The sequence below is a fragment of the Anser cygnoides genome, chromosome 3 (genome assembly GCF_040182565.1).
Source record: "Anser cygnoides isolate HZ-2024a breed goose chromosome 3, Taihu_goose_T2T_genome, whole genome shotgun sequence".
Classification (NCBI taxonomy): Eukaryota; Metazoa; Chordata; class Aves; order Anseriformes; family Anatidae; genus Anser; species Anser cygnoides.
The window spans coordinates 4,138,500-4,155,714 of record NC_089875.1 but is presented as its reverse complement, the minus strand read 5'-3'; the positions used below and the strand labels follow the sequence as shown (position 1 = coordinate 4,155,714).

Genomic DNA, 17,215 nt, shown 5'->3' with positions numbered 1-17,215 from the left:
TCTTTTCCCCATTCTTTTTGAGGTGAAAAAATGTTTCATTGTAACTACAATGAAGAGCATGATCATGTATGCTCTAATGATAATGTTTCATGTGATTTTTAGCATGGCTTTTTACTCTTTTTAATTACTCTTTTTTTTTTTTCCACTAATTGTCCCAGACTGTTTTGTGTAGCTGCTAGTGTTCCTAGCAGCCCAAGTTGTTCTACATTGTATATAAGATCATGCCAGCAATTCAGCTCACAGTAGCTGGGACTCTATGAGTAAGCAAGACATTTGGATTATCTGCTTAATCTCAATAAGTTTTATTAGTGAGCTTAACTTCTTTTATATAGAAGTTAGAGATCTTGCCCATGGTATGGAAGCTGGGGGTGGAGGGTGGGGGAACCACGTTATCCTTTACAAAATGGGCAAGCAGTAGAAATCCTCACACGTGGAAGAAACCCATTCATTCCAGTGATCTGGGGCTTTATTGCTGGTCTGTGCTAATGGCCATAGATGCTGGGACTGAACAGCATGGCAGAGGAAGGAAAAGCTAATATAGGCATTCCACCACCTGTACTGGAGCAGGCTGGGCCAGCCTTAATACTTTTGAATTCTTAAACCTTGTGTTCTAAGCCCTCATATTCCCTATAACCTTCTCTTTCCTTCCAGAAGCCTCCTTCGGGCCTTTACAGCTCCTTCTTTCTCATGCAGACAGTAAAATTAAGTCTGAAAGTGCAATATGCATATGGCCATAAAAAAGTCCAAATGTCTTAGAAGCAAGAGAACAAAGTCACATCACAACTGAGACCAAGCATTCACTCCATCTCTTATTCTTGCAGCACTTTGTAGCTCTGAATACATGAGCAATCCCTTCCTCATTCACCAAAGCCCTTAAATTCATGCTACTGTCCCATCATAGTGAATTAAAGTTAAATATGCCTTAATGAAAGGGGGGCTAAGTGGAAAAAGTCAGGCCAAAGCAAAGCATCTTTTTTGTTCAAAAGTAAAAGAGCAATGCTGGTATCTAATTTTGGACCCCGGGGAAATGCCTCGACACTGAAGTGGTCAGCACCATGTAAAAACTTAGTGAGAGACTGGCATTCTCCACTGCCTACAGTCATTCAGACTTGGGTTGGCACCCCTCAAAACCCCTAAGTAGAAGCTATGGTTGCAGTCCTTTCAGCCATTTTAGGACTTTGTAGGTAAATGCGGTCCAGCGGCAGCAAAAGGCAGTTCTGTTTTTAATAAAGATTAAAAAATATTTTTGAATGACCCTCCTTGTTCCTTACTATTATACGGTATTAAAATATAACAGCGCAGCCAAGGAGAATAGAAAACAAAGAGAAAAGCCTTTAAAAAAAATTCCACAATTTTATATCCTTTCCCTACTAACCCACCACAGAATTCAAGGGTGGGGGATTCGAGGGCTGAAAGAATCTTCATATGGTGCCAAAAATTCCCCACAGATCTCTCTGGTCCCTCTGCGTTTGGCTATTTAAAGCAAACACATTGTGTTTTAGATGCTAGTTTAGATCCATTTTCCATATGAGGAGGTGGGATGTAATTAATTAGCTGTTCTTTTGATTTCTAAGTATCACATGTACATTGCACAAGGGCATGTACTTTCGACAGAGGCTAGAAAAAGGAAATAAAATACAAGCTGCATCGCTTAAGTCTTCTTGGTACAAATGATGGATCAGCAGGGGATTATCATGTGTATTTTATTGCTACCAATGCTGATTGAGTCACTTGAGTGTTAATACAAACCTAAAAAAAAAGTCTGGATGAAATCACAGTAACAGTGTTTAAAGTGTTTATTTTAGTCATAATTGCACTGTTTTTATATAAAGTCTTTGATCTGTAGGTTGAAAAGAGGCAAAGCAAGTAGTCCACAGTAGAAGTAACTGAAGATAAACTTCTCTGTAGAGTTTAAGAAAAAAAAAAAACAAGTCCACAGTCAGATATGCACTTGGACATATACGGCGGGGAGATGAAATCCAGACTCCAGCGAACCAAAAAACACAGCTCATTGCCATTCCAACTAATGAGGTCCCTTTTCTGAGGACATGGTATGGTTCACTTGCACAAGCCTTTCATCATCTTCATCTCTACCTAGATACGCTCTTGTATTGGGTAGAAACATACAAACATTAGCACATGACTGCTCTTTTCTTTACCTTTTTCTTATGCACAGTTTTCTGAAATGATTGTTGGAGGGTTTTACACAGGCCAACTCTCCCCAAGCCCTCTCTGAATGAGCAGAGGAAAAGACAGGTTCCTGTATGGGGTATTTCAGAGCCAGAGCCTACCCCAGTGGCACCAAAATGCTCATGAATAATTTCCCTCTCTCTCAGCTCTGGGAAGAAGCCAGGGACGCTATAGGCTAATAGGGGCCTGCGTGAATCCTCCCATCAGTCGACTGTCCCATGCGCTGCTGGTATATGTGTGTATGTTATTACAGAAGTCAATCACACTTTAATGACGAATGTTTAAAAAATTAAGCTATAAAATTCTTAACTCAGTTATTAACTTTAAATGAATTGTTTAGGTTGTTTCCTCCCACGCACCCCACCCCATTAACTTATTCTTGAGGGAGATGTATTTATGGAGCCATGTGCTTCTCACATGGTTGAATCTAAAAATAACTACAAAAAAAAAAAACAAACATTCCAGCTAAAACTTAATTTAAAATCCATTCCACCAGCCTAACACAGACTATAACTGGTTTCTTAGACTGGTTTCTGTATTTGTAATGATAGCCTTGACCAGTCTTTTGAGTGCTGATTGTTTCTGGATTTCCCATACTCTACTACCATTTAATAAGATATATATGTATATACATTCCTGAACCTAAGAACCCCCAAATTACTTGTGCAATAGGCAAACTTATTTTCTCTCATAAAAGCACATGTGCACTGTGGAGATGGCAGTCAGTCCAGGTTTCTTGGTTGTTTTTTTTAATTGTTTGTTGGTTTGGGTTGATGGGGTTTTGTTTTTGGTTTGGTTTTTTGTTTTTCATTTTTGAGATGTTGGTTGTATGTGTTTTTTTGAGGAGGGAGTGTAGAGAGGCTTATCAGGCATTGAAAGCAGTGAACTGTTTTTCCCAGGATCTTTTAGGCAATGATCGACAGATCGGATGCTTCAAAAGGTCTGAATCCTTATGGGTCAAATCCCTCTTCCGTTTAATTCAGTATGAGTTTTGACACTCATTTTAGAGAAGCCAAAACTGTAGCCCATAATGGACAATTATGCAAGCCCTGGATGAAAGGATGTTTTCTCCTTGCCCTAGATAATTAAGCCAAATGAAGAATCTTTCCATTCCCATCACTAGTTTATTTTTTTAATTGGTTTTGAGATGACTGCATCCTGAGCTCCAAGGACCGAAATCCTTTAGAACGGAGATCTTCAACCTGAGGCTTACGAATCTGTGGGGTAGCAACAAGCAGCTAAGAAAAGCAAATGTATTGTCAGTAGGCTCAGGAACTGCCCAGGGATCTATATGTCTAGTGAAAAAATGCAGCAATCCACATTAAAAGCAAGATGGAAAACCACTGATTTAGCTAATGTTATGCTATCAATGGAAGAAATTTAGGTCTCATAAAAATGTTTAGATTTGCGGAGAATTTTTTTGTTCTGGTTTCAGCTTTTTTTCAGTCTGAACCCCTCTACTCATTTCTACAGTGTTAGGCATTATTTATGAAAAAAGCATACTCCTTTTTGCTTTCAGATGTCATGTCATTTAACGATGCTGCTTTGTCTCCATCCAATAGTACAGAGGAGGTCATTTCCCTTTGTGTAAAGCAGTGGCTATTTTAATGTGACATTATGCTGTCCACTGGAACGTCTACTCCGTTCTCTCCTCCTCGTCCTTCTGGGTCCCTTCTCAAGTGGCAAAGTTCCCTCGACCCTGGTTGTCATGTGGATTTTTTCTGTAGCCGGTTTCTGGTTTTGAGACAAAGTCAATGCTTAACGCGCTGGCTGAAATGACAGCAAAAGAATATTTTCAGCATTATTTTCTCCCCAAGCATCACAGCTTTTTATTCTGAGTGCTTCTCCCCAGACAGTTCCCTGTTGTTCACATTGGCACCCAGGTTGGTAGAGTTCCCTTAGCACAAAGCAGTGTGTGGGAGTATTTTTGCCATGTTGTTTCTGCTAGGTTCTTCTACGTGAATTTCTTCATTGCCGTGTTGTCTATTTGGAATGGAATTTGTTCCTGTTTTCCCTCAGCTTTATTTAGCTTTATCAGTTTTGTTTCATCTGCCAAATTTAACACATCACTTCTCAGCTTCTTCCCCAGTTGTTAACAGGTGTGGCAATCGAGAGAGCTTTGCTCCAACTGAAGACTACTTTGTGTGCGTGTGTTGTTCTACGGGTTGGGATTTTTACAGTTTAAATTGTTTTCAGGCAGTGGTAGACTTTTGTCCTCTCTGCTATGACTGTTGAGTTCATAAGTAATCACTGGTAGGAGTCTTTCTGCAGGGCTGAGTAGGCTTTATCTCCTGCTTTGCTGAAACAGCTGAAGAGTGCTAGTGAACTTTTATGTCCTGTACCTGCTTTACACATAGTTTTTCTATTTCAGTTAGTATTTTTTTTAACCGAAGCTGTTAAATTAGTGAAAGTCCTGATGAAGGTGAGATATCAGCAAAAGGTGCTTTATACTAGTATAGCTTACTCCTGTGAATTGGGATGTCCTCTACATGTGCATCGTCTCTACCTGCAGAGAGGGGGCAGTTGCACCACAGCATTTAAGTACACGGGTTTCATCTGATACAAAAACGTGTGTTGTTTAGACTCAAGGAACTGTTGGGAGCTAAAGGGGCAGAAATCCAATTTAAAGCATTTCAGTAAATGCAAGCTAAAAACTCTCATTAGCACAGAATTACTTACTAGTGGAATTTTACCATTGTTGGAGGGGCTGCGGCGCGGGCTACAAGAGGCAGAAAATTCAGAGTTAGGACTCCCCTGTGCACCATCGCCCTCTCTGCGTGCATGTGCTGGAATCAGTGCTCTGTTGCAACACAGTGGGGCTCTGGGCCACTTGCAGGTCATCTGCCCGGCCCAGTTTCTGCAGCCTCAGCTGACAGCAGTGGCCTCCAAGCTAAGGGTACCCTGCAGCAGCAGATGCCAGCGCAGACGAGGCTCCCACACGCAGGTTTTTGGCCTCTCCAATGCAGGCAAGCCAGCGCTGCCGGCTGCGAGCGCTCAGAGCGCAGGAGCCGGGAGCTGAAGCCTGCAGCTACCGGGGTTTGTCTTCCTCTTTGGAGCTGCTTTGACTTCATTTTGTAATTACGAGATTAATCATGAGAGCAGAATGGCTGATAACAGTCCAGGCTCCGCTCCCCCCCAGCCTCCAGTGATTAAATACACAGGCAAAAGCTTATGCGTGGCTCAAACTCAGCACAAATCCAAGGGATTAGAGGCAGGTATCTGAGGACAAAACCTGGCTTGCTGTTTGGCAGGGACAGGGATTTGGAAACCCCATCCACCACCACATCCATGAAAAATCAAAGGACAACAAGCAGTAGACAGAAGTTCTGTTCTCTTTGAAGCGAAGAGCTGCCAAAATGTTCATGTCAGGCTTTTTCTCTCTCTCTCTCTTTATTTTTTTTTAATTTTTTTTTCCTTTGGACAGGCAGAGCTGGGTTGTAGCTGAGCTGCTCACGACCTCGTCTGCACCCAGGGAGCACCCAAAACCGAAAGTGCAAAGGGTTTATTGGGCACGCATGTGTCTGGGTGAGCCCCGCGACATGCTGTGTGCGTGTGGGGGGGGGTGTTGAAACTTCTGATGATTTAGAGCATTTGCTTCAGCATCTCATTATTTCCATTAATGAAACTACTGGCAACAAGGTAATCCATTTTTTTTTTCATTTGGTTTGAATTTCTAAAAAGCATAATTTCAGCGATTTTTCTCTGTTCTTCCACACACACACAAAAATTGCTTTAGACAGGAAGAATTTTCTAAATTGAGTTAGACTCGAATCAAATAAATGAAAACCTATTTTTAAAAAGCACTGTGGTACTTTGCATTCTTAAAAAAATTCTTGTATTCCCACTTGTTTTTCAGTAAACTTTCATCATTCTGTTTAAAGTTCTGCAAGTGTGAATATTCATATTTCAAACATCTGGCTTGCAAATCGAGCATTTCAGAAGCACCATATCCTCGCTTACTACAGAATCGTCAGTAAAACTTCAGCAACAACCAGCTCTTTTCCTTGCCAAGGGCTGGTTCTGCGTTATTCACACAAATAGGCTTTTTTTCCATTGACTGGAATGGGAGCAGAATCCATCCTGAAATAGTGGCCCCCGGGTTTAATCCATGACAAGAGACAAACAAATAGACCCTTTGAAATGAGTTTTATCTTTTGTGCCCCATTTGTTGTCTGAAGCAGGTGTCAATTGGATCTTTTCCTGTCTGCCTGCGGTTGAAAAGCAACATGTTGTACTTAAACCCACTTGTAAATTGTAGCGTTTTACAGACGAACCCCCCTAGGGATCTGCTTAAAAAAACTGTTTGAGGTTAAACGCCAGAAGTCAAAAAGGGTTAATTTGTTTTTTTTTTTTTTTCCTTTTTTTCCCTCTCTCTCTTTCAATTTTTCATTCTGTTTCAGGTTGTTTCTTGTTTAAAAAAGATCTCTTTAGTGTCTCCATATACAGTAAAAAAAATCCTTGGTGCACAAGGTCTGATCCTGCCTGCACTAAGTTTCATTTATTTGTAAATCATTGGAAAGAATTTCCTTTTATAGTGGGACCAGTCACAAACTTTCTAGTTTCTTGAGCCAATAATCTTATCAACCACCTGCTCGGTGGGTTTAGCACTAGGAACAGCTTGAGTGTTTCTTAACCTGGTGAAGAGGCAACTCTGGAAGGAAAACTGGCAGGGGCTGGCCCGATTGCCATGCCATTTGCTCAGACCAGGGGACTATCCAGAAAACAACCACCACCAGCATCTTCAATAGCAACAGTAAGCCCATACGTCCCACATTTTAGGAAAATGACATTATGCATAAAAAATGCACTAGAAACATATAAACTATGAAGTGATATTACGGCATATAAGGGACAGCAGTTACAGTCAGCGCAGCAGGATAAAGACTGTGCTTGATCAGAGGGGGCTGTGTTGTTATGCAGGGATGCTTACCATTTTTCCACCAGTCCTCCTGAAGCCTTCCTCCCTTGAGGATTTGCGTAGTTACACCACCTCCTGAAGCTGATTTTCACTGTGCTGGGATGTTATCAGTAAATACAGAAGAAAGAAAGAAAGAAAAAATAAAAGTAGTTGATTAGCAGCAAATAGCTGTCTCAGACAGCAAGGTGGAGCTCCAGGTATTGCTTGTTCTGTGCCGTTTTGCTGCTATCTTCAGGGTAGGTGAGGAGTGAACATCTACAGACAGGTCAGCTGCCCTGAACAAACACATGCTTTGATCTGCAGTGTGTCATCCATTCAACCCACTCTCCCTTGCTCCCTCCCAGCCCTGTGGCTCCAGTTGGGAGCAATTTATCCAGAATGTCTGCCTCCAGCAGGACCAGGAAACACATCCATGTGAATTCCCTGGGCACTGGTGGGTGCCCCTGCTTTCCTCCCGCTCATCACCTGCATGCACCAGGCGTCAGGTGTGCAGAGGCTGCAGATGCTCTGGCACTTTGTGCTCTGGTCACCTCATCCAGACCACTGAGACTTTCACGTCCCATCGTGGACAGCAGGTGAAGCTGTTGCTGTCCAAACTGTGTTTGGGAACACCAGCGATGTACACATTTGTTTCCCAAACAGTGTGTTTGAAGTTGGGTAGCAGAGGATGTTTTTCTTAAATACTTGAGCTGAAAGGCCCCAGATTCTCTCTTTTATTTTTATTTTTATTTTTATTTTTATTTTTATTTTTATTTTTATTTTTATTTTTATTTTTATTTTTATTTTTATTTTTATTTTTATTTTTATTTTTATTTTTATTTTTATTTTTATTTTTATTTTTATTTTTATTTTTTCCTCTCCATTGCTTTATTTAACATATCATCATCCGTTAAAGGGACATTTCAAATTAATCCCATTCTCTATTGCCTGGGATATTTCACAGGGACTCTACCACTGTTTGCTGTTATGAATTTAACTGTTGGTTCTAGGCTATCGCAAACCTGGGCTCTGCTCTGTTAAAAGCTGTGCTAACAGAGGACACAAAACCCAGCCTGCACTTTAGCTCCGGTGTTAGGAATATCTAAGCCAACTGCCCATCTTTAGTCCAGTACAAATGAATTTAAGGCCTCAGCAACTTAAAAAAATAAAATAGAGAGAGAGAGAGAGAGAGAAGGGGCACATGTACTGGTTTAAATGATTTCTTCACCTGCAGTAATAACTATGAGCCTCTTCCTGCTGTTTCCTTGCAGCATGCCAAATGGCTGTGTAACAGATATGCCTTCACTGAGCACATTGCCACAGTCCCTACAGAAGAGAGGTTTACTTCCATAAGAGCTTTTTTTTTTGTGTGTATGCGTCTCAGTGAACATACATGTTTTGAAAGACTGTTGCTAATGTAGCAGATCATTCAGACATCTCTGCAGGGATTATACCATTTGTCATTGGGCTTGGACTTGGGGTACCAATGGGCTCAGCATCAGAGCCTCAGAGAAAGAGGTAAATAGCAGGGGAAAATCTGTCCTCTTGCTCCATGTTTCTGACACTTTTGTTAAACAAAGTCTCTCTGTAATGACAGGACTGTGGCATTTTTCCACTTGGTTCAGTACACAACGTGACGTACTTCTTCTGAAGTATTCGCTGGAGATTCCATTATGGAAAAGAAGAGGATATTTATCACTGATGCTGTTTAGCTCCTAAAGCACTGGCTCGAAACTGAGCCGAGACATGTCAGTGTAAATTCAGCACTCAAATGTTACAGGCGTTAGAGTGCAGGATTCATAAATGGTCATTTTACTGATGTGGTATACTTCTGACTTGCCAAAGCACTGCACAAAGATATTAGGAAATCCAGAGCATCAGCCATCAAGGAGAGGAACTGATGTAGTAAGGAAAATAAAATATAACGCCTGAAGAGCCCCTAACTGGGAGGCATAACCAGAGTGGGAAAATCTTCAGCCCTGCCAGCCCAGCAAGGGGCTCCAGCACAGCGCCCTGCCTCTCGTGTGAGATCAGCTGTGCGAAGCCAGGTGACACCACCTGAAGCCACCAACACATGAGCTATATTCTATATATGTTCTCTGTAGGAATGAAAGGTTCCCTGCAATGGAGGTAGCTAAACTGTTCTTTTGTTTGTTTGTTTTGGGGGGAGACAGCCCTTCATCTCACCCACCATCAGTGCATCTGCTGTGAAATCTTCCTTTCTCTTCCCTATTGCAGGGCTGTGCGTTAGCCGCTCAGCTGGCTTTCTGATTTGTTTTAGTTTTTAATTAAGTTCCCCACTTCCAGTGTCACAAACGTAGCCCTGAAAAAAAGGCCAGTAGCAATCCAGCAGTGTGATGGTTTTGCTGGGGAAATAAAGGGGTTGGAAACCATAGGTGTGGAAGGTGTGAATTGCTCTACTTATCTCTCTCCTTTTTTTTTTTTTTTTTTATTATTATCAGAGATGCTGCTGATCTGCTACACCACTGAACACAGGACAAGACATGTCAGAAGTTTCTGCCCTGCTCAAGCCTCGGTCGTACAACCCGTTTCCATCAGCTGGGCCAGCAGAACCGAACCTCCTGGCTGTGCTCTCAGCCCCACCAGATGTGCTCGTGTAAAGCTCCTTCTCTGCAGCACCCGCTGCCATGCACCCGCAGACGGCCTGCGTAGGTATGCGCAGGGTGAGCTGTCACCTTATTCATTATTAAATGTAATAATTTAAACTTAATGATGAATTTGGCCGAGCCAACTTAACGGATGAGCCAACTTAATGGGTGAGCCAATTTAATGCCTCTCTGCTGCCAAACTGTGAGACTGCCTCCCCGCTCCAGGCCGCAGGGCCGGCTCTGCCACATGCCTGGCACTGCAGCCAGCAAAACCGCCGGGAAGGCATTCGCCTCGGCTTAGGGGCTGCGTCTCAACCAAGGTAACTCAATCAGGTGGCTGAGCCTCGCAGCGCCCGCCTCAGCTAAAAACCCATGTCCTTCTGCAGCAATAAAACTGCGCTTGCGGGAAAGGAGTTTGCTGGTTTCGCTGTGTTTCTCTAAAGAGGCAAAAATGCCTTGTGGCAAGCGCTTCTGAATGTCAGCAGAACTGAGGCTCTTTGGGCACTTTTGAAAAATGTTGCCCAGTATGCCGATTCCCACAGCCCCGTACTGCCGCATCTTGGCAAATGCTGCAGTGCAGTTGCACATCATCAGTACAAAAACGTGCAGCATGTTGAAAAGTGAAAATGTGGGCGAGTGGAAAATAAACAAAATTTGGTACTAAAAAAATAAATAACAGGTGGGAAACTGGGCCAGACTGTTTTCTCCATTTCCATATTCCATGATTGAGACTTCTCATTATACGTTTCTGCTTTTGCTTCAAGTTTTAATAAAGTGGCCGCTGAATTTCCAGCCTGTCACACGAGGCACTGCAAAATTCAGAAATCTTGACCCAGCCGTTAGACCCAGCTGGTGGCAAAATATGTAGACGGGAAGGAAAGCGCTGGTCTAGCAGAGGCAGGAAAATGGAGACCCCTAAGCTAATCAGTTATTTTTAAAAGACAGTGGTTACTATTCAAGTAGTAATTTATCGAGATAAAGGAACCATGCGTCACAGAAAGACCTACGTTGCCTGCAGGGGAAGGTTATTCTTTTTTCTTTTTTCTTTTTTCTTTTTTTTTTTTTTCAAGAAGACCCTTATGTGTGCATTTGCAGCTTACAGCTAAGAGGTTGGAGCTAGAAGCTAATCAGCCATTCTGTCTCCTATCTGCTGATCTGCTGGCGTTGGGGGAAGGGGAATGTGGGCAAACAGGCATTAAATTCCACCGGCAGGCGACAGGAAGGTATTCCTTGATAAGGAGCATCCAAGATGATGAGCTGTAAAGCAAAGTCCCTGTAAGGAAGCAGGGGAAGAGGCAGGCAAAGCTTTAGCCATCTGTCTCAGCCGGCCTTGCTCAATGCTCGTCAGAGCAGAGGTCACCACCAACAATAATAACCCTCGAGAAGCCAGACGTATGCTTTCCATTCACCAATAATCTACAAAGCATCTTAGGGTGAAATCCTGGCTCCTCTGAAGTCAATGGGAGCTTTGCCAACGACTTCAGTGGAGCCAGGTTTTCATCCCAGATAATTTTAAAGCAACCCCCGGGCTTAAAGATAAAACGACAGCATCCTGGGAGTGGGCGCAGGGAGGAGTGAGCTGAGGAAGGCTCTACTAGCCACGTCTCGTCTGAAAAGCTGTCAGTCTTACAGACAGGACACCTCCACAGTCCCGAAGGAATACCAGGGTTGGCAATAAAGGGGCAAAGTGGACAAACAGGTAAGCACCAGCATCCTTTAACCACCAGGACGAGTGGGGTGCAGGGCCCCACTGAGCCGTGGTGCTCTGATAAAAAAGGCACTTCACACTGCTTAATCTGGCGCTGCTCCCACCTCTGCCTCCTCCATACTTCTGAGATAAAGCATAGACAGCGCCATACGTTGTGTTATATCATACTGTATTTTTCCCTCTCTCTCTCTCCAGCCACTCTCACACTAGCCTTGAAGGACGTCACCTCGTGGCACTCATCCAAAACAAGGATTTTTCACACTTGAGCAGGTACAGCTAACATACTAATTATTTCAGCCAACAGGACCACCCAGACTGCAGTGTCATTTGTCAGCTAGGCAATGCTTCGTTTTTCAGGCGTGGCACTTGTGACACCAAATGGTGAGTGCCTTCATGGTGATGTGGTGGGGTTTGCCCTGGAAAGTGCAGGTGCCAGGAACACCAGCAAGCAGGACATGCCAGCTAGGACGTGGCAAATCCAACCCCAGCTTCTTGCCCTTGGGCACTGAAGGTGTCACGGTGACCATGAACAACTGTTGTGCAGTTTTTGTTGATGGGACCATGACCAGAGTCCTGATGGACCCCGGAAGCACCTCCCCAGGAGAGAGTCCTCAACATGTGGTCAAGGCCATGACAGGTACAGCCGTGTCTCCCTTTTGAAGCTGCACAATGAGGAATGCAGGATCTGCGGGGCTTGGGAGAGGCAGGAGATCAGACACTGAGCTACTGCGGCTTGCTGACTCCTCACACCCCAGCCAAGCTGCACTAACAGTCCACGTAGTGCACTTGTCCTATAGGAAATGCTTCATAAAACATGAATTTAACCCTCTTTTGGTGAGCGTGGGCTCAGTGTGTTTCCTTTTGCATACACAAGAGGCTGGGAGTGCTGCACCCCGCTGAGCACTGTCCACCTCTAACTTTATTGTCAGCAGGAAGAGAAATGGAAGGGAGAAGCTGGAGGTGGAGGGGCGAGGCTGTCGAAGGAACACCCACCTGCTGATGTACCTCCCTGATGGGTGCCCATAACCACATCCTGGGAGCAGCATCCCCTGCAGCCTGCCAATGGGTCTCCTCCCCAGGGCAAAGCCTGCCTTCATTTTCCAGGGATCAGATGGTGGCTGCCTAGCAAGTTACTCGCCCAGCCTGGAGAAGTTTTTCCCTTTGCTTTTGAGTACATCTCCCCTACAGGTTGTGATTCCGTCATCTGGATTCATTGAAGAAGTCATCTGCTGATATAACAGTGTTTGTGAATTGAAATCAGCATCTACAGTGCCCACGCACACGCTCCCCGCTCTGGCTGCCCAGTCCCCCCAGCACAGCCATGCAGGCAGTGTCACCATACACCAGCGCCGCTTTTGTGCCAACTTTTCAATGGGAAGAGGCTTTGGTTTCTCGCTGCCATCCGCTTGCTGCTAATAGTAGCTCTGCTCTGTCCCTAACTGTCTTTCCACAAGAGCTTAATGCATAAAACTTAATGTCCCATGAGGAAATGCGCACCAGTTCGGGCCCATCTCATCTGGATTAAAGATGTCTTTTGGTTCAGTCTTTCATAAGGCGAGGGAGAACTTACATTACCCAGAGCTCAGCAGCAGACCCATGTGTGTTTTTCACCAGGCTGTCACTTGGACTGTTTCACATTACAGCCTCCTGTCTCTGGCCATCGATTTGCACTGGTGAGCCCTGAGATACGGAACTCCCATGCCAAGTTTCCACTTTGCTTCACCAGCTGAGATCCACTGACAGCCACAGGGTTAGGGACAGACCTTTGTACACCTGGAGGGCCATTGTTCTGCCTTTTTTCTACCCGATTTCACTAGCCTGCCTTCTTAGCCACCCCCTGCTTCATGCTCGCTGCCGCTGGCATTGCCTGCCCGGGGATGCAGCCGCCGGCTGCCAGGATCGCAGCGATGGCAGCAGGAGGAGAGCCCAGGCCAAGTGATGACATCTGAAGCACATAAGTGTTTTTATCTTCTCAGTGTTTTGATTAGCCCAAGGAATGTTTGGGTTAAAAAAAAAAAAAAAAAATTCTAAAACCACGTGACAGTCCCACAGGCTTTTATGGCTTTATGTAATATGGAATAGCTCCATATGATTTCCCGGCGTATCCGCGAGCACTGGTGCGATATCGGGTGTTTCTCAACGAGAGATTGCAGAGGGCTATTCCTCACTGCAATGCACATGCGAGTCCCTACCCTGTGCAGTTGTTTGTGCACATAATTCCTGCTATAGTACTAATACAGACCAAGTTTGTGGATTAAAAATCCTTAAATCTGAAGGGTTGGGTTTTGTGGCTTTTGGTCGCATCTTTAACGATAATTCAGTGCAATTATTTTAACCATATTCCTGTCTGATGGCTAATACTTTACGGTGGTTATCATTGGAAGGGAAACCTATCCTGGAAGGGTACGAGACATAGTTCTGACTCAATCATGACCGCAGCCTTCAGTGGCACCAAGACCCGTAAGAAACCTCCCGCAAGCTCTGACCGCTCGCGCCCCAAACCTGCCAGATTCCTGGCGTGCCACATGCAGAGGCTCTCCTGTCGTGCCTTGGTCCCTGCTGCTACTGCTCTCTGCACATCCTACCCTTACGTTGCGGGAACACTACTGAGGGCATCGCTCTTAGGCTGAAAATGTTTTGGGGTGGGAACGCTTCTTCCCCATTTGGCCATTTCGATACCAGTTGAGGTGCCAGCTGTCACACACACCCCTCCGCCACACACCTGCCCAGGCCATGATCACTTGTGTCCTCATTTTCACATAGAACGACCTGAATTGTGGAAGAGCAACCTCAAAGATGCCAAAACTCCCTTTTTTTTTTTTTTTGTTAGGTGACTTTATTTACGCTTCAAGTATATTTGAGCTGCGTTTGTTCCTGTTACAGCGAGCTGGACCGTCAGCATTCGGAAGGGGCTCGGCTCCATCAGCTCGGGTGCCAGGATCCTGACTTGCAGCAGGTGACAACCTAACCCTCACTTTCACATATTTCCAAACTTAAGTTACTTTGCAACTTGGGTTCTTCCCACCTGATAGAGACTGTTCTGGTTGCTTTTTTTCCCCACCGCACTTACGCAGTCAGCGAAGGGGAAAGCGAGGAGTGTGAAATGCCCGAGCCCGAGCCCTGCTGGGGACACGGGACCAGCGGAAGGGGACGGGACGTTCGAGCACAGCCTCGTGCCCACCGGGCAGCGGTGGCAGCGCTCCCGCAAGGTGCAGGGTGCCGCCGGGTGCCGCCGGGTGCCGCCGGGTGCCCTGGCAGAGCGGGGCTGGCAGAGGGGCACGGCGGGAGGGGAGCGGGGCGGGGGGGCGACGGCAGGCTGCAGCAGGAGCTGCGGAGAGGGAGAAGGGAAAGGGGGGGAGCAAGAAGGGGGGAGGACAGCAGGGGAGGGAGGCAGGGCAGTATAAAAGCATCCGACACACACCTCTCCCGACACAGAGCGAGGGGGCGAGAAAGTTGCTCTGGAAGCAGCAGCGGGAGCGGGAGCAGGAGCAGAGCCAGCCGCTCGCACACACGCGCGCACGCACGGTGGCAGGAGAGAGTGCGGAGCTGCCCCTGCCAGCACTAGGGCCGCTGGAGGAAAGAGAGGAGAGATGGAGCCAGGTATCCAGCTCCCAGGGAGGGCAGGCAGCTGAAGCTCTCGCAGCCCCTCGCCCGCCGCCCCCAGACCCCGCCGCCGAGCCGGGGGCAGCGCTCCGAGAGAGGAGAGCAGGAGGAGGAGGAGGAGGAGGAGGAGGAGGAGGAAGGGGGGCGGCGGGGAGGCAGCGGGGCTGCCCCTCATCCCGCAGCCCTCGGGGGCAGCTCGCAGCTGCCCCGGGACGGGTCGGGACGGGGCTGGCCGGGGCGGGCGGGGGCAGGCGCCTCGCCGGGGGTCCCGCGGGGAAGGGGCAGCGCCGGGGGGGGGCGAGGCCACCGCAGCGGGGGGAAGCGGCTCCGGGGGCCACCCCCATCCCCCGGCGAGGGGGCAGGCGACAGCCGCCGGCTCCCTCCTCCCCGCTATGTGAGAGCCGGCCCCGGCCCCCCCTCCTCCTTCCCTCCCTCCTCCTTCCCTCCGACGGCCCACGGTGCCTCTGGCTTGCAGGGCCGCCCGCAGAGACGCCGCCGGGCCGCGGCCCCTCGGGGGCTACCTGCCGGCCCCCGCCGCCGGCCAGCGCCGGGACTGTCGCCGCCGTCGCCTCCGTCGCCGCGTCCCGCCCCGACGTGGCTCCGCCGTGGGGCTGCGGCCCCCCCCGCTGCTGCTGCTGCTGCTGCTGCTGCTGCCGCCGCTGCCCCGACGGCGGCGCGGCCCCCGCCGCCCGTCCTGCGGCTCCCGGGGCTCCGGCGGTGGCCCCGGCGCCGGGGACGGTGGCGACGGCGGCGGCGGCTCCTCCTCCTCCTCCGCCTCCTCCTCCTCGGCCGCCGCCGCCGCCGCTGCGGGGCCCTAAAGCCGCCCGGCTCAAGAGGATGGTGCGGCTGGCGGCCGAGCTGCTGCTGCTGCTGGGGCTGCTCCTGCTCACCTTGCACATCACCGTGCTGCGCGGCGGCGGCGAGCCCCACGGCCCCGGCAACCACAGCCAGCGGCAGGTGAGTGCCCGAATCCCTCGAAATCCCCTCCCCGGACCGCCCCCCCCGGCGCGGTGTCTCCCCCTAGGGGCTGAGGGGAGCCCCGGGGGCCGCACGGCACGGCTCGGCTGGGAGCCCGGGGATGGGGCAGGGAGCGGGGCAGGCACCCGGGGGGGCACCCGGCCCCAAAAGTGAGTGGGTGCTTGGGACCGGGCTGCTCCAGCCTGCCCACCCCCAGACACCGACGGGGAATTGCCAGGCAGAGGTAAAGGACTGTTTTGGGTTCTGTTTCCATGGTTTGGAGAGTGTATTTTTTTTTTTTTTTTACTCAGGATCACATTTTGTTGCCGTTTGAAATGGCCAGAGACAGCGATAAAGGGCTAAGAGGTGCAGAACCATCCAAATCCCAAGGCACAGCTTGTAAATAGCTGGTCAGCTGCATGTGCCGAGGTCAAGTTCTTCCCATTTCTCTGCGTCCAGGTGTTAGGAAAGAAACAAGCACCAAATCACGCAAGGCACTGACAGAAAACATATAATCATAACCAGCCCAAATGTGCATAACCCCTTTTATCACTCCTAAAAGAATCACGGCACCAGCAGAGAGTTTTTATAAAAGGTGAGGAAATAGAGAGTAATGAGCACCGTTTGTGGCTGGTGGGCCCCAGGGTGCAACCCCTCACCACAGCCAGGATTTAGGGTCTGGGGGTTCCCCAGCCCAGTCCCAAGCAGGGATCAGACCCTCCTTGCACGGAGAACCCCGCTGGCTGTGGTGGGGATCCTGCCCGGGAGTCCTCACCCGCGTGCCTCGGGAAAGGGCCCAAGGTGCCGCCACTCTTTGGGGCTGCAGCTTTATCGCTGGCCTGACGCTCCAGGACATTTTATTTTTTTGTTGTTAATATCTTCAAGATTTCTGGTAATAATGTTTTATAAATGATGCTTTCTTTCCTCATGGGCACTTGAAATGCCTTTTAAAGTGATGTTCCTTGGAAAAGTAAATTTGGAGAGGTTTTTTATGAGGTGTTTGCTATCATTAGAATAACCCTGAATTTGCCTTTTCTTGACAGGCTTGTAACATAATGAGGGAAACATCTGGGCAAGTGGGAACTCTGGGTGATGCCGTTTCCCTGAGGAGCCCTTTTTAGAGCGCTATTGTAAAGTTAAGGTGAAGCGGGAGGAAGATCAGATAATTGTCCTCGGGTGTTGTCACACTGTCTCATCAAAATCTGTTGATTGGTGACTTCAAGAATGTTTTTCTGTCCGGTTCTATTTTTT

The 17,215-nt window shown here is 47.7% G+C and overlaps 1 protein-coding gene and 1 long non-coding RNA gene across 3 annotated transcripts in view; one reads left to right on the top strand and one right to left on the bottom strand.

Annotated features, from left to right (window-relative positions):
* Positions 1-1,727: 1,727 nt before the first annotated feature.
* On the bottom strand, positions 1,728-15,640 carry LOC136790320 (uncharacterized). The gene is made up of 3 exons (XR_010829997.1): positions 15,529-15,640; positions 7,121-7,204; positions 1,728-3,960 (listed from the first exon to the last, which is right to left on the bottom strand). It is a non-coding gene; the product is annotated as an uncharacterized lncRNA (long non-coding RNA).
* ISM1 (isthmin 1) overlaps positions 14,748-17,215 on the top strand; it is a 42,263-nt gene continuing 39,795 nt past the window's right edge. Inside the window, exons 1-2 of one of the 2 annotated variants that reach the window (XM_048060772.2) lie at positions 14,844-15,004; positions 15,483-15,964. In XM_048060772.2, the coding sequence (XP_047916729.2) occupies positions 14,995-15,004; positions 15,483-15,964 (492 nt within the window). In that variant the 5' untranslated portion in view covers positions 14,844-14,994. Of the gene's footprint in view, positions 15,965-17,215 lie in introns of both variants that reach the window. The other variant, XM_048060771.2, reaches the window with a different exon arrangement.